Source organism: Tubulanus polymorphus, chromosome 9, assembly GCF_964204645.1.
Source record: "Tubulanus polymorphus chromosome 9, tnTubPoly1.2, whole genome shotgun sequence".
NCBI lineage: Eukaryota > Metazoa > Nemertea > Palaeonemertea > Tubulaniformes > Tubulanidae > Tubulanus > Tubulanus polymorphus.
In genome coordinates this window covers 618,431-646,135 of record NC_134033.1, presented here as the reverse complement: position 1 = coordinate 646,135, position 27,705 = coordinate 618,431, and the positions used below count along the sequence as shown (strand labels likewise).

The following is a 27,705-nucleotide window of genomic DNA, read 5'->3' as shown; positions in this document are numbered from 1 at the left end:
GCCGGAAACATGACGCACGCAGGATTTCTGATGTTCATGAAGATAAGAGGTAACATTAAGAGTAAATTGATTGAATCATTGAGATCATCGGATTGTTCAACCATCTTTTGTGGGAATTGTTAATCAATCGGGTTGATATTACTGGAATATATTTCTTATCAACCAGGCTTTTTTAATAATCGGTTGTAGAAATTAAAATGATGCTCGCGATGTCTCTTCTGCTAACTGTGCTTGGTTTTCCTCTATGGGACGACGTCGATGGCGCCACTATCGCCAATAGACCTCCGGTTATAGAAGAACATGCCGAAGTTATCGACACTCCGAGACTTCCTCGACGCAGGAGGACCAGACAAGTATCGCAAGCCGAACACGCCACAGATAAATACCTGCGTGAATATCAGTATGCAGTTGATGGTGATCCCCGAGAAGAGCTTCTTTAAACCGGGGTATCGAACATTTCAGCAACGGTTTACTCTAAACCCGAGTAAACCCGTTTGACTTTTAGTTGGGTTTAAGTTAAAACCGTTCTATAAAAGTGGCCTTGCCTTAATAGATCAGGAACCGGCCTAGTTGTTTCTTCTTCAATGATAACATACAAGAAAGTTTAATTTGAAACCGTAACATTTACTGACAGTTTTGCACACGGTTCATTGCCTCCAATTAACACATGGTCCATAACCTCCAATTAACACATGGTCCATAGCCTCCAATTAACACATAGTCCATAGCCTCCAATTAACACATAGTCCATAGCTTTCAAGACTGATGTTTAGACACACAGGAATGACTGAATAATGCTTCTGAATCCACTATGTAAATTCTTTTTAGCTTCAACTCTTCAATCGTCCATTAATTAACAGCAAAGACATCGATTTTGTATTTTTTTCTCTCTATATTTGAAACATTTGTAAAATGGTTTTTACAATTTTTTCGATCTTTTTCGCACTCGTTAAAAAACGTTAACAATCACATCTGATCATTTGAATCAACTGAGAGAAGATCAGAAACAATTCAACCATCATAAATACACGTCTATTCTATATACAACAGCAGCAGCAGCACAGGTGAGCTCGTACTGCAGGGAAAAGACACTTCGGGACAGTTGAGAGATTCCCACTTAAAATAGGTCAATTCGTTGTCATCGAAATGTCGATATGACGTCATTATGACCGTGATAAAAATCATTATTACGTATGGCGTGTGTATTTTTACAAATAATACTGAATTAAAAACAAACAAGTTTTGCATAAGTTGTTTTTAGAAAATTAAATCGATTCACAAATAAATTTGCATATGATTAAATCCACGAAGGGGCACTCCCACTTCTTCCAACACCTCTCTCGACTCTGAGAAATAAACAATTTAATCATCAGGAAAATAATGGATATCACAGAAATTATCAACAAAAATTCTTCACACGCGAAAAAAAATAATCCGAGAATTTAAAAATCGATAAAACAATCAGAAAATCGAAATATAATTTAAAATTCGTATCAAGGTAAAAATCTTCAAACGTCAAATCATTAGAAAACGATTTAATGAGAATTCTAGATGTAAAAGCCACTCCTGATTGGTCAATTCGTATCAGCCAACCGACCAATGGTAACACAGAACAGGTTGTAGAAGCGATTGAAATAAACGTTTTCCCTTGGAGCAGGGAAGTGTGATGATCTCATCACACTTCCCTGCTTGGAGCAATCATTTGAATGATTACTCCAAGCATGGGCGTATAAACTATATATTCTAGTTTATACGTCCATGCTCCAAGGTTTTCCTCGTCGCGGAGGAGATATTCATTACAGGACTCGATAATTGACAAGTACCGTCAACAACAATGGCAAAGCTGACAATACTATTCAATACTGTTTTAGTACTGATAACTATTGAGCAAAGCAACAACAATTCCCTATAACAATACCATAAACGTTGTAACTATATTTCTACATTTTATATACAATGTACCTTATATTTCAAACAGATACTATTTCAAAATAATACCCATAATTATCTAATACATCGCTCATAAATTCGGAATATGCTAATAAGCAGCTTACGTACGTCCCTGTGTGATGACATCATCAATTTCGTTTCGACTAGCATTGTATGATCTGCTATATACATGTATTGACGTCATCATCTCAAACGATGAATTCAGAATTATGCAAATTAGTACAAAGACCTTACATAGATCCCTCTATGATATCATTGAATTACAAAGTTATCTTCCTCGAAATGTCTGTCTACGTAGAATATTATAAAATACATGTATACCTTTGGTTTTTGATATGGTGCGAAATTATTTCAAACGACACTTTTTTCACCGAGCAGCATTTTTTCATAAATCCATTAACAGAATCGTAAGTCATTAATTTCAAGTAAGCAGGACCTTTGATTGGAACCTTAGAATATTTACTCACGCTTAAAAACGTTTCGGAGTTACGATTAGACAGGGCCCAGTAATAGACTAGATATTCACTTTATACGCACAATGAAAAAGCCATTTCAATGTTTTGAGTTATGGTACCTAAAAAAACTGGGCCAGCGTTAAAACAATAACTGCGTGAGGACATATTTCTGTTCTATAAACGACTGAATTTAAAGTAAAACCTCGTGAGGTAAAGCTGAGCGTCGAGGATAAAACGTATAATTTACTGAATAGTTCAGTAAGTTTTCGATTGAAGACATGTAAAGATCGGCGAATCTCGCGAGACGCCTCGAGAAATAGGTCGGGTTGTGATGCGTACGAAATAAACTACCGAACTGTGGATTGAACACCTGTTTAGTTACAACTCTGAAAAATAGACAAGAAAAGATCATGAAATACTGGGAGAACAGGATATTAATGACAGGATCTGGACTGAAAGAGAAGCAAAATTTAAGTTGAGAAAAATAGATTGTGAGAATCAGGGAACTCGGTAGGGCTGGGACTGCTGTAAATATTTCACCGAGTTGAGAATCAGGGAACTCGGTGGGGTTGGGACTGCTGTAAATATTTCACCGAGCTGAGAATCAGGGAACTCGGTGGGGTTGGGACTGCTGTAAATATTTCACCGAGTTGAGAATCAGGGAACTCGGTGGGGTTGGGACTGCTGTAAATATTTCACCGAGTTGAGAATCAGGGAACTCGGTCGTGTTGAGACTGCTGTAAATATTTCACTGAGTTGAGAATCAGGGAACTCAGTTCTAAGAGAGTGTATAAGTTTCTAATGTACCTCAGTTCATCCCTTTCTTTCATCCATTCATTCAGAATTGCCTGCGATTCTGCGTCCTCATAAACCTGCAAATAAAGATTTCAATGAGCTTCCACTGTATCTCAATAAGCTTCCACCACCAGAGCTCAGCCTGGTAGAGAAACAAACAGAGCAGATTCCTACCTGCATTTTATGAATGAGATCCTGTAACGCAGACGACCAACGAACTGAATGTTTAAACGTCGGCGAATTTAAAGCTTTGATCTCGTTTTCTAATTCCGGAATTACAGCTCCCGTTCTCCAGCCATGTTTTAGATTAGCATCCTTGAAAAAAAAAGACACAACCAAGCGTTGTAAAAACGATCTAAATACGATTCTGAGTGGATTTTCACCGGATACTACTTTAACATACCGCTAGGTCGCTATAAACATGATCACCGAAATATAGAACTTTCGATCCGAACCATTTCGTCATTTCTCGAAAATGAGCAAGATTTCCCTAGAATTCACGGAAAAATATACGCAAGATCATTTTAAAAATCTCTAGATAAGATAATGAACAAAGCTCAACTCTCCCTATGACATCATCTGTTTACCTCTAAATATATTTCCCCCTTTTTAAGTTCGGTCACTCGACCGAACGTTCGAACACGCTGTGATTTGTCTAGTCGCCGAAAAGGCCTGAAATTAAAGCAAAAAGAATGTCACGACATTCCGTACAATTGAAATAGCACTAGACGAACGTGCGAACATTCCGAGAACTTTACCTCGCTGATTCGTTGAAGAATTTTGGTTTTCTAGCACTGGCTATGATTACATCGAACAAATCCGTCCAATCAGGGCCGACGATATGATGCATTCCTCGATCACTGCAATTACATCACGATTAATTGTGCATTATTCCCCAAAAAGCGATCCCAGATGAACAAAATTGACTTAAGCACTTTATTCCTAGGCGCCCAGTGAGTTTAATTCTACTTACACGAATGAAAACGGACTGTTCGTGATGAGAAACAGTTTTTTATTGTTGTCTTTTAAACGATTAAGCATTGATTGTATACCGCGTCCGTCTGTCATGTATTCATCTATCAATAGAGGAAACAATCTCACATCAAACAGAGCAGAGAAAGTGTTAAAGTATTTCATATTGTTCTTTTTTAAATGGGTTTTTGCTGCTCCAGTTGACTCGATGTTTGCCTCTGATCTCGCACAACCAGTGAACTCTGAAGTACGCGAGAATTCTGGGGTAGCTATGGCAAGGATGGGTGATTGTTACGATGAATTAGGGTAAATAATTTGTATTGTATTGTTAGGTACGCCAGAATCCAAGGCAATCAACTTTAAGGTTAAGAGAGTCTGTGTACAACCAACTTAGACACCCTTAGTCTGTAAGATCAAGATTTTTCCCAGAATCATTCAACAAAATTGATCATTTTATCAAATCTTTCTAAAGATTCCTTTAAACTACTTCAGAAACTATAATTTACCGAGATCTTTTACGACACATGAATGCAGGGCACCGGTGGAGTGTAATCCCTGTACAGCGCTCTGAAATAACATAACCATCAATTAGGAAATAATGTAATCATTCGATTCGAAATTTAGAAAGTTGCGATTCACTTACTTTTACATCATAGAAAACGTATTCGGGATCGTAAGGAATATTGTTCAGATGGAAATACTGAAAAACAAATATATGTGTAATGAGTTTAAAATGGATATCTACGCAGCATTGACTTATCAAAAGTCAAGTAATTTCAACTCAGAAAGAAGTCGAGCCCGATTTCCAAATCAAAACGAATCTTATTCGTTGTATTTTCAAACTTACATTGATTACGTTTGAAAGTAAAGTCATCTCGGGCAATGCGAATAAATCCATCAATTGATACATGTGTTTACCCTGAAATTGTAAGAAAACTCTCCAGACTTTTTATACATAGAAACCCCCATAGTCGAGGGCTACACCCCCTTAATTAGCTCATTAGTCCTGTTTACCACTATATATATGAGCTGACATAAGGCTAAAAAAAATTGATACCTTGTTTCTCCGCTCTGCTGAGCTTAAATGTTGACCCGGCCGGCCGCCTATCTACCCTATACATTAATTTTATCATATTTTACAAAAATGACCCGGCCGCTGCGGAGAAACAAGGTATCATTTTTGTTTAGCCTAATGCACCCAGAGGCAAAGGTTATAGAAGAGAGTAAAATTTTGTATGTTTAATTCATGAATGTCAAAGTGTTTTGAGCCTAAAACTGAACCCGAGTGAACCCGGCTGAAATTGAGTCATCTTATCTAAGAAACTACTTAAGATAGAAACATCTGAAAGATTCTAATTTTGATAGAAAATAAATGCGATAAGTTAACACAACTGGGTTGAGCCGGGTACCAGAGTAGAGAGGTTCAATTCAACTGAAACAGAAATTCAAATCATTGAATTCCTTTCTTTATCAGGGAAATAATTAACAATCAAATAAAACATAGAAAATTCTATCACTGGATGTTTTGGTAATTACTGTAATTAAAAATATAAAATTACTCAGTAATTATCCTAATTACTAACGTGAGATTATTCAATTGTTTAGTAATTTCTGTGGTGAGTCTCGGTGATTTGTAAACATCAAATTTAGAGTTTTCTTTAGTCAAAATTCTAAACATTGAGAAACTTGAAATGAACACAAACAGTAGGTCAGGCATTTAGTACATTATCAAGCACTAGTGTTTATTATCACTGATTCAATATCTCCAGCTAGGATATTCATCAGATATATCACAGCAATAGAATTTTTTTTGAAATAGAGAAAGAGAATAAGATTTTGATATTGTTACCAAAGTGCTTGAGATAGTGCTACTTCAAGGAAATCAACATCAAGGTCAAAGGGTCATGATGGATATTGATCGAAGAAACAGCCATTTTTATACCAAATTAAGAGTTTTGAAATCAAAGACAATTATGAAATCATAGGGGACTACTGGAAGAGAATTATTAGTAATTTCCTTGAAGATTCGGGAGGGAAATTTGATTTTTTGTTTTGTGTTTTTACTAACCAGCTGAGCAGGTGTATTTAACTGACCAGGAGTTACTTCTAACAGTGGAGGGACCTATACAAAAATATACACAACTCAACTCAGTGCTAAAATATACCGTTCCAGGATAAACGTATAAGGCTAAAAAAAAATTGATACCTTGTTTCTCCGCTCTGCTGAGCTTAAATGTTGACCCGGCCGGCCGCCTATCTACCCTATACATTACTTTTTTTAAAATCGTGATCAATTTTACCATAACAGACCCAGCCGCTATAGAAATGAACTGTTTATAAATTCTATCATATTGTACAAAAATGACCCGGCCGCTGCGGAGAAACAAGGTATCATTTTTGTTTAGCCTAATATACACTTCCTAAAAATCCACCAATCACATCATCAAATTCGATACCGACTAATGTGAATCAGACAGTATTTGATCCGATAAGCATTTTGAGTCAGTTGGACCGCAGTATGATGTCATAGGGGGATTTATGAAAGGTAGGGGTATTACTTTCTGAATGGTTTACAGTACGGTGAACAGTTGCTTTTAGCAAAGTTTTCAGAGATGAAGCAAAAAGCGGAACCATTTTACGCAGTTCGACAGTTGGGCGCGGTTTAGAATACCTGTGGATAATCTCATCGAGTAAAATTAAACCTACACAACTGAGGAACTGCATTGTTTCAAGCGTGTCTACAAACAACAGTCGAAAACAAGCACTTCAAAAACTAGAATATGAGCATACTTTAAAAGCAGCTGAATATGTTTCCAAACGTTAAGTAAAATCTCATGAAGAATTTTGTACAAAAATGTAAAAAAAAACTTTCAAGTTACGCAAACTGCGAAATCGCAAAAATGTTACTCTAAATAATATGAACAAAAATATAATAATCATATTTGATTGAAATAGTTGCTAAGATAATAAATTCATAAAATCAAATCCAAGCGTCAGGAACAACAGAACAACGCGTCGTAAATATTATTGATATATCTTACCTTTTTTCCTACCTGTTATACAAAGAAAAACAATACAGTATAACAAAAATAATTATATTCAACTCGTATTTAAAAACATCTAGAATTTATAAGAATTTATTTAAGTAAGAGAAAGAGTAGATAAATAAAATAAATAAATTCTTACCGTGCCGTGAAATGAATTCATATTTTCTACCGGGACGTGAGTTCCGTCGTATAGTTTAATCACCTCATCGGCCGGCACTGGTTCCAATCCTCTACAAGACAATATTCAATATATTTCTCTATTCGACGAGCTACAGTTCGAGGATTTGAGTAGCGGGAATTAATACCAACCTGTAAACGGTTCCTAGTTGAATATTATGAAATGCATCGATTTTTAAAAGAAGACCCTGAAAATTAGGAAATATCGATGATGTCATAGTGGGTCTTATGGCAGTAGCCATCTTTTTGTAGGGTTTCATTGAAACGCTACTTACCTTTTGTACATCGTAGTGTAAACCCCTAACAGCGAATTCAGGATTATAATTTATATTCAAAATATCTTTTGGGTACTGAAAAAAAAAACAATCGAAATCTTTAGAACGAAACACATCCAAGAAACTATGAGGGTTGAGGAGAGATTTCTATTGACACAAGTGACTGCCCAGGCCGGGCGAATCCAGGAGCTAATCTTGAAGAATTCCATTGGACTTCGACGTCCAATATTTAGCACACTTCCCAAACTGAAATGCAGCAACTATCTGAGTTGAAAATGAAAATGGGCACTCAAAAGAGATCTGATGGACTTGTACAAATCTTGCCAGTCCCCTGGGGCCAGTTGCGCGGTCGTGACTTAGGTCCAAAAGTGGTTTAAAATCTTAAGACTAGTCTTAAGTTGTTAGATTGGCTATAGAACTAAGTTGGTCTTTTTACTGGTCTTAAGTTTAGGCCATGACTATGCAACCGGCCCCTGGATCCAACCCTGCTGTTTGTGTAGATTCAATTGAAGTAACACTCACAACAATGAAGAAACACTAGAAATACTAAGAGATTATTTCAAGTTTTGACAAAACTAAACATATTCTAACTGAGTCCAAACATCTAATATCAATCTCTTAGTTTTTCTTCACTGTTTTATTGTTGGTTTTCTTGTTTGAAAGAGATCTTACTTTATGATTAGTTACAAGCTCGTAGCGTCCGAGGTTATAGATTAAATTATGCAGCGATGGTTTATAACTGGCTAACGTATAGTCGTAATCGAACCCGTAAACTTCCACTTCCGATAGAGACGTTTCATTGTTAGCGAATATAGCTGTCGCGTCAACATCAGCGGGCAATTCAACACCTATAAATAATAGATAGTTACTACAGTTACTACAATTGCTGACCACCACCAGGCCAGGGCTTATCAGGATCCTCTATCCCGGGGGGGGCCAGCTGCACAGTCGTGACTTAAGTCCAAAAGCGGTCTTAAATCTTAAGACTGAACTTAAATTGTTAGATTGGCTATAGAACTAAAATGAGTTTAGACTGGTCTTAAGTTGTTAGATTGGTTATAGAACTAAAATGAACTTAGAGACTGGTCTTAAGTTGTTAGATTGGATATAGACCAAAATGAGTTTAGACTAGTCTTAAGTTGTTAGATTGGTTATAGAACTAAAATGAACTTAGAGACTGGTCTTAAGTTGTTAGATTGGATATAGACCAAAATGAGTTTAGACTAGTCTTAAGTTGTTAGATTGGTTATAGAACTAAGTTGGTCTTAGACCAGTCTTCTAAGCCATGACTATGCAACCGACCCCAGAATTATAATGTCTATTTCAATTTTGCTTGCAGAGAGGGCGTCAGGTGGCCTAGCTCAGTCAGTTTTTTGGCAGTGCCATCCAGCAGAGATGGGGGCAGCTGAACACCAACATCGATTTTTAATACATTCAATCAAGAATTTTGGCAATCCTTCAATTCAGTGTAATTGAATTATAACCCTGATGCGACCTGCCTGCCTCTCGTCTCCTCCTCCAGGTCAGGAACGAGGAATTGCATTTTTAAAGGCTCTAGGCTACTTTTGTTAAAGATCAAAGATAATGATGATACAAAATAAAATCTTCAGTTCACAGTCGGATTCTGAATCGCTAAAACCTAACGTTTAACCATATATCTACTGAACATACGTCACACAGACTATGAATGATCAGTGAAGCTCTTACCCTGTAAACTGGCCCTGGTTTTATGATACTCTTCCCACAGATCGACTTTACGCTTGTTCCGTATCGTGCAGTATTGCCTGTTCTTCCCGATCCATACATCTCGCAATCCGACTGCGCTCCAGTTCAGTCGCAGTTTCGAGAAAACGGGGCGTAAAACGCCCGCAAATTTCAGTAGAACATGCGACGCCATTTTGAATGGTTGTTGACAGCGGAGTGTGGAGTGACACGTGCAACAACCAGCTGGTGAACTGTTTGTAAATAATTCAATCGGGTTCGAATCCCAACATTCCATATGAGTCATTCCGCAGAAGTTTATTTAAAAATTCGGGTGGTTGCAAATGAATAAAATGCACTTTAGACTGAAGAAGGGTGGGAGCAACCACCCGAAATATTTCTAAATTTTTTAAAATAAACTTTTAAGATTCGTTCACACACACACATTGTGGGATTGTTTACTCATCGTCATCGAGTCTTTGTCACGGAAATTGGGTGATTCCGTAGCCGACAGACACCCAATTTGTTTTACTATATTCTACCTCACCCTGAACTAACCTATTATAATGCCAGAACTCTTATCTTAGTCCTAAATCCCCCACATCACCCTAACCCTAATGCTTTAGACCCTCTAAACCTAACCCCAACCCTCTAGATACAGTAACTACGATTCAAAAAGCCGCCATTTTGTATCTAGACTCGGAGCGTGAATACGCAATATAAAAAGATTGTATTTGACTTTGAGTGAGGTTCAGGTCCATTTCGGTATCGGCGATAAATTGCGTCCAGATTACACTTAAGAATAAACTGGATCCTCAGACGTTTACAGAAAACCAAGCCAGGGTTCAAAACCCGAGTATGGTAAGCATTACATCGCGAATTCATCATTAATTCAATCATTAATCGGGGGTAAAATGAGTGGCGAGGGCATCAAATGCAATCCAATTAGATTTTATTGACACATGTTAACACTTGATCGTTGTATTATATAACAATTTCAATTAAGGACATTGTCTTATAGATTGTGCCCGTTTTAATCACGGTTGTCTTTTTCATGAGATGATTGATATTGTATCATGATTGATTCAAATTGAGGAATTATTAGCCCAGGGGGCAGAGCAGAGGCCATAGGCATATAGGCCTAATTGTTTGTTTGACTGGAGCGACTGCCTAAATGACCTGTATGTTGTATTATTCTAGGCCTCTGGGTTGATATTAGCCGGTTTAGGTTTAGCTGCTGTTGGATTCGCCGGGCGATATGCATTCAGATACAGCAGAAATCTACAGGAAGTCATCAAACAACAGATCGTCCTATCAGCTGTAAGTCTTCTGACATCTGGAGGTGATCTATGAAGTATTCACCTGAAATTTTGAATTTCTGATTTCTTTTATTTTCAGCCGAGCAAATATTACAAAGGAGGGTTCGAGCCTAAAATGTCGAGGCGCGAGGCAGGACTCATTCTAGGAGTCAGGTAATACCCCGCTCGAGTCACCCTATGACATCATCAAATTAGATAAGTCATCTGATCGCTAGACCGCTCTAGAAATGTTGGTTGCCTTCATATATCCCCCAATGACATCATCAAATAACCTACCACCGGAGAAATTTAATCTATAGAGCCTTCCAGAAAAGATGTCTGCCTTCAGAAATCCCCCTATGACATCATAGTAATAGACCAGACTATTTGAACTGTAAGCCCTTCTAGAAATGATTTATGATACCTCCAAATCATCAAATTAGATGGGTCTTCCTATCGCCCTAAACCCTCTAAGAATGATGGTTGCCTCCATAGACCCCCTATGACATCATCAAATTGTGTGCTAGTGATTTGATCAATAGAAACGGATAATCTTAATAAATATGACAAAAGAAAATGTTGAATTTATTATTTTCAGCCCAAATGTGAATAAATCGAAATTAAAAGACGCACACAAGAAAATAATGTTAGCGAACCATCCGGATAAAGGTTTGTATGTTTACTATAGAGAACACGAGTTGCAGTTGTTAAAATTAGAAAAAAGATAACTGGTTGATGAATATCTTGATTAAGGTATTCACCAGTTATCTTTAACTAACTTTTAATTAACAATGAACTTTTAATTGTCACTGTATCAACTATCCACTGATTAACTCTAACAAACTCTTTGAGCAACCGGCCTCAGATTGGTTCACAAAGTAACAGTTTTGTATTGATTTATATTTTATAGGAGGATCTCCTTATTTAGCGGCTAAAATAAACGAAGCTAAAGATCAATTAGAAAGTGGCGGTAACTTGCGGTGACTGCGAACCGACAGCTCTGGGACGGTTTTATTGTTTGATTTCTGTGTAAATTATTAAACAACTCGTTGTATATAGGTTTAGCAAAATAAATTCATAATTATCGGAATGTTTTGTGATTGTCTTTTTTTCTAAAAAAAAAAAACCATCAGCTTTTTCAAAAATGGAGAAAAAGTTTTTCTTCGACGAGTTTAAGTTGTACTGTTTGGTTTTTGCGGTTGTTGGAATAATTCGTCCTTGGTTGAACGCATGCTTTCACTGAGGTCACCTCTAAGTAAACACAACTGCCTCGATTTCGTTCTTTTTTATGGAAATAGGATATTTTCAACAAAAAATTGTTTCTGCTTACAAGGTGCTTGACTGATCAGGACAGGATAAATTCCATTTTTGTCCTGGGTTCGAACCCATATGAGGTTTCACTCTAATCCAGTGGCACCTCTATTGTTTTAGCTTAAAAAATTGGCTATTTTTCACTTCAAAATGGTATTGTTTCTTTTGTTTTAAGAAAGGTTTGACAGAGACATTCTGTCCTGTATTGGAACCCGCAAGAAGCGAAGATAGAAGACCGGCCGGTGGCGCCGCCTAATCCAACATGGCAGCCTCCATGAACGGCTCGAAAGATAGTCTAATTGCGGAGAAATTGACGGCTACAGCGCGTTCATCTGGATCAGCCAAACAGGGAAACGTGAAATTGATTTATTTACAATGTTGTGAGTAATTTGAGGGGTCATTTTCGTGCATTTGTTCATTTTCATCGTAGAAATAACTGTGGCCCACAGAATCCGGCTCGTCGATGTCGATGATACACACACAGACAGACAGTCAGTCAGTGCTTAGGCCTTGTGCTTGTTGGTCGAGTCTCATCTCGACGTTCATCAACTTGAAACGTTGTATTGATGACAAAACTACAGTGAGAAGAATTTTGAATTGAACAACCTCTCTGCTGACACTATTTAAAACTCTTAACTGATTTTTTCAGATTTGGAAACAGAAATATTTGACGATTATGAAATGCTTTTGTTTTTGTTTTCATATAGATTTCATCACAATCGCTACAATCTTAGGGACCGGAATATTGGGTATGTATTCATTCAGAGAGATGACCTCTCAAACCTTACACCTAGATCTGAATGATTGTTATTGATATATATTTCAGGGCTGCCGGTCACTCTGTCTCACGCCGGAATATATCCATTTCTAGTCACGTTTCTGCTCGGATTTTTCATGCAGGTTCGTTGTAAAGTCTCTTGTCTCTTACTTACGATGACCGGTTATAGAATAGTCGAATGAAACACTCTAATCCGTGTATACTGTAGATAATCAAAGAAGAATCACAATTTGAATTTTATATGAAATGATTTATTAAAATGAAACACAACGTTTCGGCTGTTGACTAACAGCTATCATCAGGACCAGGGGCCGGTTGCATAGTCATTGCCTAAACTTAAGACCAGTCTAAGCTCATTTTAGTTCTATAGCCAATCTAACAACTTAAGACCAATCTAAGACCAACTTACTCCTATAGCCAATCTAACAACTTAAGATTTAAGACCACTTTTGAACTTAAGTCATGACTGTGCAACTGGCCCCTGGTGGAATGGTGATCATTCAACATCATCATCATTCCACCTGATGATGGCTGTTTGTGTTAAAGTCAAACTTCGTGGTTTCAAAATGATAAATTTCATCATATAAAATTTGAATTGTGGGACTTCTTCCGATTATAACCGGTTATCTTTCTATTTCTAATATGAGTTTAATTTGTTTCTATTCCAGGCGATACTGATCGTGTTTTTCACTGATTTACTACAGAGATCATACGCTATTCAACTTGTCGTCAAAAGGGTAAATGATAATCTTATCTTTTGTGGTCCATCAATTGTGGTAGAAACATGAACGTGAAGTAATCATTTGGAAGTAATTTATACATCTAAATTCAGGCCGGGTACTATATATATATCTATTTGTACAGTGGAACCTCGTTTCAACAAACTACAGGGGCCGGTTCCATAGACAGGGCTTAGACTTAAGACCTGTCTAAGACAATTTTAGTTCTATAGCCAATCTAACAACTTGAGAAAGTCTTAAGGTTAAGACCACTTTCGGTCTTAAGTCTCGACTATGGAAACAGCCCCCTGGGGACTAGAAATATGATGTACATGTCACTGTAATAAATTAATGAATAATACTGAATTCTTATTTTGATGCGGCCGATTTTTCTGTTCGTAGGAAGATCAATTTGAAAGTATTCCGTTGAATGATATAGATTTAGACGATGATTCGTTCAGCGAGGCTGAAGAGGAAAGTGAACACAGTGGTGAATATAAAACAATACGAACGAACTAATCGCTTAAGACATCATTTCAATAAGTCGTTAAGTCGTCTCTATTCTATTATTTCCAATTGAATTTACTAAGTGTAAGTCATCATTTTGATTAAGTCACAACGACACATTCCCAACTGAAATGACTTAAGCCAGAGTTTGACTTAATTTTCAATATAGCATCAACTCATGCTTTGTTGGGCGGCAGTATTTTAATGTTGTCTCTTTTTTAGGGCCGGTTCTCGCCGGACATGTTATTATACCTAAAGACAACAGCGTAAAGGAACCGAATCTACACATGTTGGGAACTATGTTTCTAAGTTGTGGACTTAGACAGATGTTCGTTGTAGTTATCATAATACAATTGTAAGTTCAGCAAAATTCTACATTTTATCAGGAATCGGATGAAATAATGCAGTTGTAGGCTTCAGAAATTAGATCGATACTATATGCTCCAAATTATGGAAAAAAATCACTGTTCAGTTAATTTTCGATGGCCTCGGTCTCATGCAGGTTTCATATCTTGATTGGGGGTTGAAAAGTCCTCTAGTGGCAGTCAGCTCCCTACATAAAAACATTAATCCTATTGAAATGAATTGAATTGTTAAATGTGTTATTGTTTTTAGTATTTCAATTCTGATCAGTTATGCTTTAGCTGGAAGTGAAGCATTTGCAGTTCTTATTGGAATTGAGTAAGTTTCACCCTCTCCCTTCTCACTTCCTCTCACTCTCTCATCTTTCCCTCATCTCTATTTACTGATTGTAAGTTTATATGATTCTCTATATTTCAGTCATTTCTACGTGATTCCGGTGTTTGTGTGGATTTTGACTTTCGCGATTGTTTTCGGGTTCAGATTTATCAAACCTCTCATTTCACTGATGACGTTTGTTAAAGGTTCTCTCCTCTTAGCTACAGTAAGTACCGTAGTATAACTGGGGATATAGAAACTAAAATTGACAGTTCATTGGAATATGGGATATAGAAGAAGAAACTGCTGATTCAAATATGGGGATATATAGAAACTGCTAATTTCAATATGGGGATATAGAAACTGCTGATTTGAATAAATGGGAATATAGAAACTACTGATAATTTGAATATGGGTATATAGAAACTGTTGATTTGAATATGAGTATATAGAAACTGCTGATTTGAATATGGGGGATATAGAAACTGTTGATTTGAATATGGGTATAGAAACTGCTGATTTGAATATGGGAATATAGAAACTGTTGATTATTTTCTAGGTTGTGGTAACGTTTATGGTAGGAGCCGAGATTCACCATGAGATTAGCAATGACTGGAAATATGTTGGGGCTCCATTTCTGATGGGTACAGTAGCTTTAGGTCAGTAAAACTCCTCTAATACTTGGCCTGTGATGAGTCCCACATTCTAAAGTTATATATCTCTGTATCGTAGGTGGAATAATCAATGTAATGCCGATGTTATACGCGAAGGTGGCGCCAGTGAGGCATCAGGTTCGAGGATTTCGTACTGCTGTGCTCTCCGGTTTAACAACGTGTATGATACTGAACATACTCTGGTCAGTTTCATTTCTACAAATCTCTTGTGTCAGGGAAGGGGTAGAGGATAACATATCTTACATGAAATCTCTCAAATGTCGAAGTTATTTTTGTTTGTATATGAAATAGTAGCAATGATGTCATTGTTTGTATATGAATTACCGATAGTAATGATGATGTCATAGGGTGATACATAGAGGTAGCCATTTTGTACGTTATTTTGATTGCAGGTGTTGGGCAGTTTTAGATATAGTTCCACAGTTGTCTGGATGTTCTACCCCTCATCAACAAGCGAACACATCCACAGATGTTCATCCTGTTTGTATAGCTAATATATCACTAGCCAGGTTAGTAGTAGCATAAAACATCATATATTGAGACATTTTCAGAAAGGGATCATTCATTTATTATGCACGCATTAGGGGAGGGGGAGGGGTCAGTGCGATTGCGTACTGTAATGCTTACAGAGGGGGAGGGGGGTTGGAAAATTCAAATTTTATGCGTGCGTAATAAATGAATGACCGCAAATGCAACTTTTCCAATCCAAAATATTCTTGTTTTTCATTAGCAAACCCGCAGTTGATGATTTAACAATTTATTTTTTGACATTTTTGAAGCTTCATCATCAGAGAAATAAATGACTACTAGTCGTGTTCTTGTTTTTGCAGGTCAAATCAAGAAGGAGAAATTTCGACTATTCCATTGATAAAGGTAAATACTTAGTGAAGTTGTTGACTTTGTAAACTTGTCGACCGTCTAGAAGCTGTTCCTAATTTCCGAATATCTCTCTAAATGTTGTTGCAGATCCTACACAAATTCTACCCTCGGTACGACTGGGTCGCATTCCTTATCGAGTTATTCATTCTAATCAGTATCACTGTATCATTCCTGACGATAGGTGGCGCCATGCATCATACGCGTAAGTACACTAGACATTTACGACGATTGCTGCCTCCATGAATTCTCCTTATGACATCACTAATTACCAGATTTACACTGAATTGATATTAGATACCAATTTAGAGATTAGATATATGTCATAGGGGGATTTATGGGTGGATGTAGCCATCTTTTCTCGAAGAAAATAGATGAATCAGTGCAGACTTATGATGTCATAGGGGGATTTATCAAGGATGCTATGATAGTTGATAGTATTTGTTGTTTATTTTCAGTGAAAGGAATCATATTGATATTAGATACCAATGTAGAGATTTGATGATGTCATAGGGGGATCTATGGATGGATGTAGCCATCTTCTCAAGAGATAGATAAATCAGTACAGTCTAATGATGTCATAGGGGGATTTATCAAGGATGTTATGATAGTCGATAGTATTTGTTGTTTATTTTCAGTGAAAGGAATCGTAGATTCAGTTTGGGGTAAAACGAAGGAATCGACGTATACGTCAGCTATAATGAATACGAACAGTAAACTCTGTTCTCGATTCTGTAGCACTCAGTGGTTCGTATGAATAAATCGGCTGTCAGCTCACATGCCAGTGTCCGTGTCTGTATCATGTATTTGTTATATTTCAGTTTATGTCGTAGTATATTTTCACTGCTCGGGTTTGGTTTAGTGTTCGGTGTTGCCATGCTCAACCCGAAGGTCTGTATCATATCTCGATTCATGCCGTACACACGTCGAGTGGCTCCCTCTATATTTGATGATTTTGTTGTTTATTTTCCGCGAAGGGATTCGAATCGATGTTAGAAAAGATCGCGTCTTCCGTTCTGAATTTAGAGGCCGGATTCTTCGTGTTCTTCATGATTCGCAATTCCAGAATCGTCGAACAAGGGTAAGAGAAACATGTAACATGGCTGACAGATTGATAGACATGTGACATGGTTTAACGATTTGTAAATGTAACATGGCTGATAGATCGAGAGACATGTGACATTGTTTAACGATTTGTAAATGTAACATGGCTGATAGATCGAGAGACATGTGACATGGTTTAACGATTTGTAAATGTAACATGGCTGATAGATCGAGAGACATGTGACATGGTTTAACGATTTGTAAATGTAACATGGCTGATAGATCGAGAGACATGTGACATGGTTTAACGATTTGTAAATGTAACATGGCTGAAATAATGAGACATGTACATGTAATATGGTTAAATGATTTATAAATGTGCATGTAACATGGCTGAATGATTTATACATGTTTTATTTTCTTACAGGAAGTTAAAGTTACCGCTGCCATTGCCGAACTGTTTCTATTGGTTACAGTATACACTTCCTGTTTATTTCTGTTTCGCGATTGTGTACGATATCTACCGAACTATTATTGATTTATTGATCCGTTACGATGTGTTACCGGCGTGGCTCGATTTCACCGGGGCAACCGTTAATACGCTTCTTGATTACAACAATGTAACCGCCACCACCATGACAACCATGTCACCAGCCAGTAATGTTTCCACGACGACGACGACGATGATGGGATATTTGAATCATACGACGGTGATGAATGTGACCCAGTCTACAGTTAATCATACTCTGTCTCAACTTGGGTTGAATTTAACAACTCCAACAGTTCCCACCGCCTAGATATAACTATAACATATATACAGCGGGAACCTCGTTACAACGAACTTTAGTTGTCCCGAAAATCTGTTGGTTATAAGCGACAGTTCTATATACAGCAGAACCTCGTTACAACGAACTTCAGGAGGCCGGAAAATCTGTTGGTTATAAGCGACAGTTCTATATACAACTGAACCTCGTTACGGCGAACTCCAGGAGTCCTGAAAATCTGTTCGTTTTATAAATGATAGTTGTATATACAGCGGAACCTTGTTAAAGCGAACTTCAGGAGACCAGAAAATCTTTTGGTTATAACCGATAGTTCTATAAACATGTAGAATTATTGCATGGCTTTTATCAAAATTTTAAAGTGTTGGTTTGTTTGTGTTTTTTGCATGATAGTCATTAGCATTAACTAGTTAGTAATGCGCTAGTCAATATTAGTTATTTAGGGGAATGATGAATCGTAAACTTGTTGCTATATAGTCTTAAGTTGCTAGGGCGGTGAGCGTGCATCCTGGATAGTTCGTTTTATTGGCAACATCGAATGAGAAAACGTGGTGCATTTTATACATGTTAGACAAAAAATTATATTTATGTAACTACATATTATTATTATTACACATTTTATTATTATAAATATTGATTGATATTTTAAGTAGATTTATGTTTTATTACATTCCAAATGTTTAATTCTAGTCATATAATGGTTTATGGGGGCACGAGACATGCAGCTGTTATTTGTCAATGTTTGTTTTGCACCGGGGAAAGACAAGGGCTTTATTCCTTTATATAAACCGCAAGCCTTTAAAATGTCATCTATATTTATGAAGCCTTTGTAAACTATACTGAGTATCGGTAGTATATATGTATAATATGTAAGAATATATATATTGAAAATGTCTGTAATATATCGGAAGATCGAACCTTATTGGAGATAAATGGAACTATGTAATTTAATCATGTAATGATGATATTGGAAATATCCACTATTTTCACGAATTTATCAATTTTATCATGAGTAATTTTAGTAGTACTTGAGCAGGTCTTGCAGCCATTTTAATCTCCACGCTGACTAACGCTTTAGTCAGTAAAATACACAATGTTTAGTGATTGATTTCACATGACAAACCGTTGAAGTTTGTAAATTCCCTGATTATAGCTTTTGTTGGTGTTATCTATAACGTGACGACATGTCTCTAGCACTGACGGGCAAACAACTATGACGTCACGTGCAACAGCTGTCATTCTACAAGCAGAAAGCGCGCAGGTGCTTGATGACGTCACTCCCAGAATACTATTCTAATGTTACGTGATAGACAGGAAGTGGTGTTTATGTCCCTCGAATCCAAAAATAAAGTGAAGTAAAATATTTTGATGGGATTAATTTTGTTACTTTATTCAATAGAAATAAAGTTTGGTGTCGATGTCGTCCTTGGTTTTTCGATGCGTCCGACAGGTGTCGCTGGCTACAATGGGCTCGTCGATGACTTCATCGTTCGGTACTTCATCCTTTGACAAACGATCGCGTACCTGAAAATGATGAAGGCAGGGATGATAAATACTGCAGCCGAACAGCCCTTCATACAGTGGCGGAATCACAGGGGTGCACCCCCTTAAGTCCTCACTTATTAATTACGGACTGACTTTTTCGTGAGAACGAAGAGACAAGGATGTGAAAAATCCCTGAAAATTCGTAAACTGATATATCGTTGTTTACAATTAACCAGCGCTTTTCTACATATCGTCCATGAAAGTTGTAAACATCACTATTCATATTGCGAGTTAAATCCCGTACTCTGATCGTGCCCAGAACGCGTCTCCACGCGTCTAATCTTAGAAAATGTTATGGGGAGGACCCCCGGCCCCAACTTGCATTTGTGCACCCCCCTTCATGGAATCCTTGATCCGCCGCCGCGATAGGCTAAGGGGGATATCCCTGCTACATGCCTTTTTGGGGCTGAGGCCGGGGGCTGAGGGAGATACCCTACTACGCCATTTGAGGTGATACCCCTGCAGTCCACCAGGGGACCCGAGGCTACGTCTTACCTTTTCCATTTTACGGAAAGCTTCTATCAGATTTGCACCGGCTAGTTTCTTCAGATTCTCGTCTGTCCAACCCCTGTCAATCAGTTCGGCGAATAGATACGGGTATCCGGATACATCTTCCAATCCTTCCGGGAACCTGCAGGCAATAGATATATAGAAATGATAGTTTCATTGCTAATTGTATATTCAGGATTCGAACCATCTCAACTGATTATGACTGTTTACTAAAACGAGATTCGAACCCCAACATATCGCTTGTTGTTCGACTATTATTATAATCTCTAGGACCAGACGCTTCGCAGACTTACTTATCTCCGCCATTATAATCGGCACCGATTCCAACATGGTCGTTACTTCCTGTCGCTTTTACTATATAATCTATGTGATCTGTGATTTAGAGAAAATAATTTTAAAGGAAAAACGGTAAAAGATTTGTCAATATTTGTCACATGGAATACCAGGCCAGGCAGTGCACGACCGGGTGTCTGACTCATCATCTCGTACCTGCTACCATTGGGATGGTGGCTCTTTGACCAGTCTGATTACACAATGGCGGACAACAGACGAATCCGTTTAGAAAATTCACCATGACTACTCCGCCATTTTTGGCCTGCAGAAAGATAGCAGAAAGTTCAAATTCCATGAAGTGGGGCACGCACTATTTCTCCCAACATTCGGTGACTGCGTTATACCATTTTGTTCAAGACATCATCCGGGACGTTGCGCGGATGATTACATAGTGCGTACGCAGACGAATGGCTGAAGATGACAGGTGCACGTGACACTTGTAGAACTTTACGCATAGTAGCAGCAGACACGTGCGCTAAATCGGCGAACATACCCAACCTGTTCATCTCTTTTATCACGATCTAAAACACAACAGAAAAAAAAATAGAATTCAAGACCCCAGCTAGGGGCGGATCTATAGCCTTACCGCTCATCCACAATGTTTTTTTATCGGAGAGTGCCAATGACTAGAACTCCTGGGCCCAGTTCCATAGTCATGGCTTAGACTTTAGACCAATTTAAGACCTCAGTTCTATAACCAATGTAACAACTTTAGGCCAGTCTTGAAATTTAAGACCATTTTTGGACTTAAGTCTCAACTGAGGAACCAGCCCCAGCGGTAATGGCAGGCGAAAGGTCCACAAATCGCTTCTGAGGGCGTTCGATTTTCAATATAATAAATAAAATAACTCCGGTTGACATTAAGATATGATACATAAGGATTACATCGTTCGATGGTAGGCCTATATGTCCACCACTCCAGAACTGTAGAACTGGGTCATATTGACGTATTAAATTTGAAAAATATGAATCAAATCCAGAAATCTCAGAAAGAGAAGAAACTGGTAAAACGCCTACCTCGCCGAATGCTGTTATACCTCCTGTTGGGCGATACGTGCCATTCTTATCACAACAACTTTCACTCCTACATCAAATAGAACTAATCTTTACGTCATCCTTTATCTTTCCGTTGAAATAGATGATGGCAACCTCCATAAATTCCCCCAATGACGTCACCACCTTACCTACGGCGCAATGTGAATCAAATTAGCAGATCCGATGATGTCGGATTGGGCGTTTATGGAGGTAGCGGATCTTGGAAAGCGGAACCTCACTTACCAGGGCGTGTTACAGTTATGGGTCAAGGTCATATATCTGACGCCAGTCTCATAGAGGTTTCTGAGTGCTGCTAGACTGCTGTCTATAGCATGACCGCCTTCTACTCCTATCATACTAGCTATACGACCAGTCTTAAACACCCGGTCTATATCTGAAAGGTGATCTAGATATTTGAGTATAACAAGTCTTTCATCAATAAGATTTATCAATATCCATAATGACTAATCTTTCCAAGCATCGGACCACCGTGGAGTGCAGAAGGACACATGGGACCGTTATGCATAGGGACGCCATGGTGTACGGAGGGACGCCATGGTGTACGGAGGGACGCCATGGTGTACGGAGGGACGCCATGGTGTACTGAGGGAGTGCAGTGGGACGCTGGCAAGCGAACAGGGAAGTCACGCGTCGAATGAAACTGCGGCCATTTTATTTTCTACATCATCCTTACCGTCTGCAGATCGCACCAATGAGAACACGTCATTGTATCGCGTCACGATTCTTTTGATGACGTCAGTCTGCTCGATGAAACGCCGCACAGCGTCTTTGTCTTGACTGGAACAACCGACATAACTGGACCAGAACTAAAATCAGATCCGAAAGGGATATTCCATTTACTGATCAGTTCTAGGGATTCTAGGAGAAACTGTTTAAGACGAGATACGACCTAACCCCCTAATAGACCGCCTTTAAACCAAGAAGGTACCTACTTGTGAGGCTGAGGACCTGCTTAATGTGAGGTAGGCCTACTACACACGTACCTGTCCCCCTAATAGGCCCTGTCTAAGACGAGGTATATCAGTCTGTGAACTCGTGTTTGGTAGACGTTCGCTGATGTCGAGTTTGTATATTTGATTATTCACTAATCTATAGTACGTGTCCGCTAGGTCATTATGCCTGCAATAAAACACAAATAGATTTAACACGTTCCTTTCGCAACGATTTGACCGCCAATGATTTTGTAAATTACATAAATCTCGACTTCACGCACATATCAGAAGAATAAATAGATGTTTCTCTCTTACCCGTCGATGAGCGGAAACTGTTTCAGTAATTCTCGCGCCTTTTCCAGCGAGGTCTGTTTCGATAACAGCGCCGTTCCTATGCCGACGCCTATAGCAACCGTAGTCAACGATAGTGCGCCTACTATCAAAATGATATTGAAATAAGATCCGCGCATCTTCGAGACTGGATCCTGAAGTCGCGTGTCGTCTTGTGTTAACGGAAAGTTTTTAGCGCGGCCATTAAATCTTAACCGTGAACCTTGTATAGTGTATGCTATCTATTTATATCTATAATGTCCATAGAACTCGAGTTCTAGATAATGTCAGAGTGTCAGGCGATTGTTAATATGCTTCAAGTTGTTTTTTAAATGTCTTTTATCTAGACAAACATTCAGATAATGCGCGCACGTGTCCTTTGAAAATAGGTCATCGCGAATATGTACGATTGTGCTTATTGGGATTCAGGAAGTTTTGGCATTTAGGAAGTTTAAAATGGGATATTTCATTATTACGAAATACACTTAAAATAGACGTTGAAAACAGGTTTTCGTCGGCACCGAGCAAAGTCGTCCATGGGATTAATATTCCAAAATTGTTGGGATTCCGAATCTCGGTGAATGGAAAAGAAAATGTCCCTCGATAGATTCGGGATTCGACCAGTGCAACCAAACGCTTCCCAGTCCAGCGCTCCTACCACCGTGACCATGACCGGGATCGCGCGACTAGCCCACCGGCCGCACACTTTCGAGGCAGGACAACGGTGGCCAATCCGTTAAACGGCATTAGTCTTGGTAAACAGTCTTGGTTCACCGTCAAGCCTGCATCAAATCACTGTCGAATCGGAACCGACATCCACACCGAATAAGATGAAATCGAAATCATGAAAAAATCGTCGACAGAAGAGGTTCGGCTCCGGCTCCGGTCGGGAGGGGGGGGGGTTACCTCTGCTATGACGTAATACAGCTGTGATACATGACACGACAGAGATTCAAATTATCAAACCCGTTAACTCTATTCAAGTCTAAAGTACATAACAATAGGGAACCCGGGCTGTTACATATAGAAGGATGATGATGGGGTTATGGGTGACGACGACGACACAGTTGGTTTCACATCTGGCATTGAATCGATCAATTAGATTAATTTGAGATACTCTCGGTTATAAGAACATTTGGTTCAGTTATCGGTGAACTTCTACAGAAACAACAACTGAACTCCGCACACTCTGAGGTATTTTCTGAGTCGATGATTTTCAGTTTAAGTCGATATTCTAATTTTCGATGACCCATGAAATTGTCACTTGCATATTTTTCAGGGAGTCAGGGTGATAGGCTGGTATTTACTATAATCAGGGGGTTAAGTCGGTTGAAATTGAATTGAGTTAAACCAGGTTTTAGAAGGTTAATACGAGTCTTTAATAGAACCGGTCGCTGAGATGTTTCTGTTTTAGGTCTTCAATTTTAGAAAAATAGTAACGCTAAGGCTAAACAAAAATGATACATTGTTTCTCCGCAGAGGGACGGGTCATTTTTGTAAAATATGACACAATTCGTAATCGGTTCATTTCTATAGCGGCCGGGTCTGTTATGGTAAAATTGATCACGATTTTAAAAAAAATAAGTAATGTACAGGGTAGATAGGCGACATGGTGGGTCAATTTCTAAGCTCATTAGAGTGGAGAAACAAGGTGCCATGTTTCTTAGGCTTATCAATGTGAAATGATGTAGTAAATATTTACAGGACTCGAATAGAGCGATTGAATGATGTATTCTTGGTCGGCGGTTTTTGCTGTTTTGCTGGTTTTCGGTGCGGTGATTGAGACAGAAGGTGTGGAAACGATACAGCAAACAGGAGTGAACGGTTCTATCATATTCAACAACACCGAACTTCAACTTGTTAGGTATGTTCCAAAAAAAAAAATTCCCAAACGATTCAGCAGCATCTCAAAACAGCGTCCTGTTTCATAGAATGTAGTTTCATCTGTTTCCTCATTGAGAATCGAAACGAAGTAACCATGGTTATACATTAGTAGCAACTAAACAGAAAAAAAAAGAAATTTAGTTGTTAAACTTTTTTGTGAAACCGGACCCATACGACCGTTACGTTTTTTTTCGTGTTTCTTCATTTTGAATTTGTTTCCAGGGAAGTCAAATCAAGTTTGGAAGATAAAACTAAAATCGTCATCAAAGATTACGGAAATCTTGCCGATGGCAAAGGCTCGTCAACAGGGGAATCGACTAACAGCCTTCTCGGTAAATACCGGCTCCCTCGCCCTCCTCTCTCAAAATATTTTGGATCTGTCAGCCTTGATTTTCAAATTAATTTTTCAATCACAACTTTTCAACTAAAAAAAAAAAATTTCTTCCACCATTTGAATCAAACTCGTCACAATTTTCGCACATTTTCTATTTTTTTTTCTGCAGTCCTTTCGAGGTTTTGTGTGAAAATCCTCCCGAAAAATAAAAAACCCGATATCCACCTTCCGCTCAGCCACCATCCAGCTTAACGCGGACTACGTAACACTTATTTCATGGTGGCTAATTCGGGCAACGTAAAAAAATATATATGATATTCAAACTACACAATAAAAAAAAACATGTTTCACTTTTCCTTTCAACGCTGCATTAAAAACAAGTTTTTCGTTTTAACTGCACTTTAGAAATGTTGGTTTTAACGCGACTCTGAAACGAAAACTGATTTTAATCGATAATTTGTTTGTAACAGCGGCGGCTTAGGATTATTTAGAATGATTTTACAGTTGCTGGTATCATCAGTGAATTTTGGTTGAACCGTATCGCGCTGACATCTTGTGTTATTGCACGCATTTGAACTCCGACCAGGATGTGGCCAATTTCCAGGGCAGGTTTCGGCTATTCGAAATTTCATCAGTATTATTTTTTCAGAGATGTTCAAGAAATTGACAGGTCTTCCGGGTAAAGCGGTCGTCGAATTGGAAAAGAAAACGATAGAAAAAGTGAAAAAAGAACTCGGGCCGGATCGAGTGAGTAAACTGGAGAAGAAATATCCATCCGTTAAGAAGTTCCTCGGAGGCGAAGAATTCGACAAATACGGTGAAAATTACATTTTATTTTTGTTTCTAGAATTTCTGATAATATCTCATTTTCTTTCCCGAGGATTCTATGTTAAGTCTCAAATTATCAGTTGCAATTCTCAAATTATCAATTTATCTTTTCAATGTGCTTAATCGTCATTTTTAGATTATCAATTCTATTCGTCAAACTATTCGTTCAATTTTTCTCAAGAGGTTTGAAATTACTTAAAAATTTCATTTCACAATCTATATGCCTATATGCTCTATAAAAACACTAACATTGAGTCCAAGTCTGGGCCTCAAACGAAACATTTTTTTATTTTTTAAAGGCCAAATTAATCATTGCCCTATTTTTTTCAGAATGTAATTGTATCGCTTTCGGGGACCCGCATTTGTACACCTTCGACAAGAAATACTACACTCTATCGGAGACGGGAAACTATTTACTGGTAAATACCAATGGAAAAGGTTCCTCTGACCCATGCGCATTTAGAATCGCTATCAAATCCGGGATGATCAAAGACAAAAAGATACCCTACGTAACAGAAGCGATTATCACGTTCAAGAAATTCAAACAGCCAATCAGCATAAAGAATAATCAGGTAATCACGTATCTATTGTATTTTTGATAGAGATTTTTATCAAATTAATTTCATCGATTGTTAAAGTCTGTTATAACGCCGCTGCAATACGTTTATTAAATGCACCTGACATTTTTCAGAAAAAAAAAATTAGCTCAATCTGATGCAAATACAAAGTGAAAAATACCATTCTTTATAACTCTGTAAAATTCCTCATATTTTTCATCGGTCCCAATAGTGGCGGCATTATAAAAACAACTCCTTCTGTATTTTGTTGATTTTTTTTTCTCATTGTTTCCAATAGTGGCATTTTAAAAACAAATTCTTATGTATTTTGTTGATTTTTTCTTACTGGTCCCAAAAGTGGCATCATAAAAACAGCTTTTTCTGTATTTTTCTCAATAAAGGGAAAATCGTCACTGGTTGTGCCCCCTGAGATTAAAGCTAGCCTCGATATCAGCGCTTTCAAACACACATCCGAAGACGGACACGGCTACATCCGGGTAGCTAACCCAACGTGTAAGATAAACGTAATTTACGGACACGCCTCGATAGTGGTATCGGTCGGACGTAAGGAATTCGGCGGACGAATGGCCGGACTCTGCGGAGATTGCGACGGTGATAAAACAAACGACCGAGCCGTATTCCAACCAGAAACTACGCCATCTTCATAAATCAATCGCTGGTTTCGGTTTTAGTAACATTTAATTCAACGTTTATTTTCCGAATTTTATCTATAAAAAAAATGTAGCTATCTCCAAACACTCCTTCTTCCACTGTCGATATATCAATCCTGGACAATAGATACACACAGTTCCATGACGTTTGTTAAGATTTGACTCCGATTCATCTCAAAATAAATAATTCCAAGTCGGATTCAAATTTAAGTCACAACTGCGTGAAACAGGATCCAGAATATCAGAGTTTTGAATGTCTAAAATCAGGCTATTCTGAACTGTGGAAATTGTGACTTAAATTCCCACTACCCACTACTGGTGAATTTTGTAAATGATGTTCATGACTGATCCAGATGACGACTTACATTTTAGTAAATTGAATTAGAAATATAAATTGGGTCTCAAAAATAGAGATGACGTCAGTCATGTGTCGACTTACACTTGGTAAATTGAATTAGAAATAGAAATAGAAACTCTAGTGTCTGCAATAAATGATATACTGAATCATAAATATTCATATTATCTTTTGATTTGGTTTCATTTTTAGGATCAACTGTTTTGATCCTTAATAGAATGGTTCTGAGACTAACTTTCTGTTAGCTAATTGTTGGTACAACTTGTAACCAATGGATATACACCACTGATATTTTGTCATTAGGAGGGAAATAGGTATTGGAATTGATAAG

At 38.0% G+C, this 27,705-nt stretch overlaps 5 protein-coding genes across 5 annotated transcripts; 3 read left to right on the top strand and 2 right to left on the bottom strand.

The window, feature by feature from the left end:
• Positions 1 to 947: 947 nt before the first annotated feature.
• Positions 948 to 9,568, bottom strand: LOC141911176 (5'-nucleotidase domain-containing protein 3-like). Its single transcript, XM_074802154.1, has 17 exons — positions 9,379 to 9,568; positions 8,344 to 8,519; positions 7,672 to 7,746; positions 7,529 to 7,584; positions 7,359 to 7,449; positions 7,214 to 7,225; positions 6,241 to 6,294; positions 5,020 to 5,091; positions 4,816 to 4,872; positions 4,679 to 4,739; positions 4,174 to 4,276; positions 3,959 to 4,060; positions 3,788 to 3,872; positions 3,604 to 3,690; positions 3,375 to 3,515; positions 3,213 to 3,277; positions 948 to 2,791 (listed from the first exon to the last, which is right to left on the bottom strand). The coding sequence occupies exons 1-17, from the start codon at positions 9,566 to 9,568 to the stop codon at positions 2,596 to 2,598; spliced, it is 1,623 nt and encodes a 540-aa protein (XP_074658255.1). The 3' UTR covers positions 948 to 2,595.
• A 536-nt stretch (positions 9,569 to 10,104) lies between these two features.
• LOC141911070 (mitochondrial import inner membrane translocase subunit TIM14-like) lies at positions 10,105 to 11,754 on the top strand. The gene is made up of 5 exons (XM_074802033.1): positions 10,105 to 10,233; positions 10,573 to 10,692; positions 10,771 to 10,844; positions 11,269 to 11,339; positions 11,581 to 11,754. Exons 1-5 carry the CDS (start codon positions 10,231 to 10,233, stop codon positions 11,652 to 11,654), a joined length of 342 nt encoding a protein of 113 aa, XP_074658134.1. The 5' UTR covers positions 10,105 to 10,230; the 3' UTR covers positions 11,655 to 11,754.
• Positions 11,755 to 12,248: 494 nt separating this feature from the next.
• LOC141910911 (uncharacterized) lies at positions 12,249 to 19,407 on the top strand. The gene is made up of 17 exons (XM_074801803.1): positions 12,249 to 12,361; positions 12,689 to 12,730; positions 12,808 to 12,881; positions 13,428 to 13,496; positions 13,881 to 13,968; positions 14,208 to 14,340; positions 14,601 to 14,666; positions 14,766 to 14,889; positions 15,223 to 15,322; positions 15,396 to 15,519; positions 15,730 to 15,846; positions 16,168 to 16,210; positions 16,304 to 16,418; positions 16,852 to 16,960; positions 17,035 to 17,104; positions 17,191 to 17,294; positions 17,685 to 19,407. Exons 1-17 carry the CDS (start codon positions 12,256 to 12,258, stop codon positions 18,052 to 18,054), a joined length of 1,854 nt encoding a protein of 617 aa, XP_074657904.1. The 5' UTR covers positions 12,249 to 12,255; the 3' UTR covers positions 18,055 to 19,407.
• Position 19,408: 1 nt separating this feature from the next.
• LOC141910913 (dipeptidase 1-like) lies at positions 19,409 to 22,991 on the bottom strand. The gene is made up of 10 exons (XM_074801804.1): positions 22,731 to 22,991; positions 22,467 to 22,602; positions 22,157 to 22,289; positions 21,706 to 21,856; positions 21,445 to 21,511; positions 20,772 to 20,948; positions 20,584 to 20,689; positions 20,388 to 20,466; positions 20,080 to 20,215; positions 19,409 to 19,563 (listed from the first exon to the last, which is right to left on the bottom strand). The coding sequence occupies exons 1-10, from the start codon at positions 22,883 to 22,885 to the stop codon at positions 19,432 to 19,434; spliced, it is 1,272 nt and encodes a 423-aa protein (XP_074657905.1). The 5' UTR covers positions 22,886 to 22,991; the 3' UTR covers positions 19,409 to 19,431.
• An 808-nt stretch (positions 22,992 to 23,799) lies between these two features.
• On the top strand, positions 23,800 to 27,459 carry LOC141911273 (uncharacterized). The gene is made up of 6 exons (XM_074802268.1): positions 23,800 to 23,939; positions 24,450 to 24,609; positions 24,852 to 24,961; positions 25,613 to 25,780; positions 26,122 to 26,363; positions 26,750 to 27,459. Exons 2-6 carry the CDS (start codon positions 24,470 to 24,472, stop codon positions 27,014 to 27,016), a joined length of 927 nt encoding a protein of 308 aa, XP_074658369.1. The 5' UTR covers positions 23,800 to 23,939; positions 24,450 to 24,469; the 3' UTR covers positions 27,017 to 27,459.
• Positions 27,460 to 27,705: the final 246 nt, after the last annotated feature.

Excerpts from the sequence above, each read along its gene's own strand:
- LOC141911176 (XM_074802154.1), bottom strand. The coding sequence starts at position 9,568 with ATGGCGTCGCATGTTCTACTGAAATTTGCGGGCGTTTTACGCCCCGTT. Across the intron at positions 7,450-7,528 it reads CAACTAGGAACCGTTTACAG|AGGATTGGAACCAGTGCCGG; the intron begins GTTGGTATTAAT and ends ATTGTCTTGTAG. Across the intron at positions 4,277-4,678 it reads ATGTGTCGTAAAAGATCTCG|ATGAATACATGACAGACGGA; the intron begins GTAAATTATAGT and ends CTCTATTGATAG.
- LOC141911070 (XM_074802033.1), top strand. Across the intron at positions 10,693-10,770 it reads AACAGATCGTCCTATCAGCT|CCGAGCAAATATTACAAAGG; the intron begins GTAAGTCTTCTG and ends TTTTATTTTCAG. Across the intron at positions 11,340-11,580 it reads AGCGAACCATCCGGATAAAG|GAGGATCTCCTTATTTAGCG; the intron begins GTTTGTATGTTT and ends TATATTTTATAG.
- LOC141910911 (XM_074801803.1), top strand. The coding sequence starts at position 12,256 with ATGAACGGCTCGAAAGATAGTCTAATTGCGGAGAAATTGACGGCTACA. Across the intron at positions 14,341-14,600 it reads GTAGTTATCATAATACAATT|TATTTCAATTCTGATCAGTT; the intron begins GTAAGTTCAGCA and ends TATTGTTTTTAG. Across the intron at positions 17,295-17,684 it reads TCCAGAATCGTCGAACAAGG|GAAGTTAAAGTTACCGCTGC; the intron begins GTAAGAGAAACA and ends ATTTTCTTACAG.
- LOC141910913 (XM_074801804.1), bottom strand. The coding sequence starts at position 22,885 with ATGCGCGGATCTTATTTCAATATCATTTTGATAGTAGGCGCACTATCG. Across the intron at positions 20,949-21,444 it reads GTATAACAGCATTCGGCGAG|ATCGTGATAAAAGAGATGAA; the intron begins GTAGGCGTTTTA and ends GTTGTGTTTTAG. Across the intron at positions 20,690-20,771 it reads ATGATGTCTTGAACAAAATG|GCCAAAAATGGCGGAGTAGT; the intron begins GTATAACGCAGT and ends ATCTTTCTGCAG.
- LOC141911273 (XM_074802268.1), top strand. The coding sequence starts at position 24,470 with ATGATGTATTCTTGGTCGGCGGTTTTTGCTGTTTTGCTGGTTTTCGGT. Across the intron at positions 24,610-24,851 it reads ACCGAACTTCAACTTGTTAG|GGAAGTCAAATCAAGTTTGG; the intron begins GTATGTTCCAAA and ends ATTTGTTTCCAG. Across the intron at positions 26,364-26,749 it reads TCAGCATAAAGAATAATCAG|GGAAAATCGTCACTGGTTGT; the intron begins GTAATCACGTAT and ends TTCTCAATAAAG.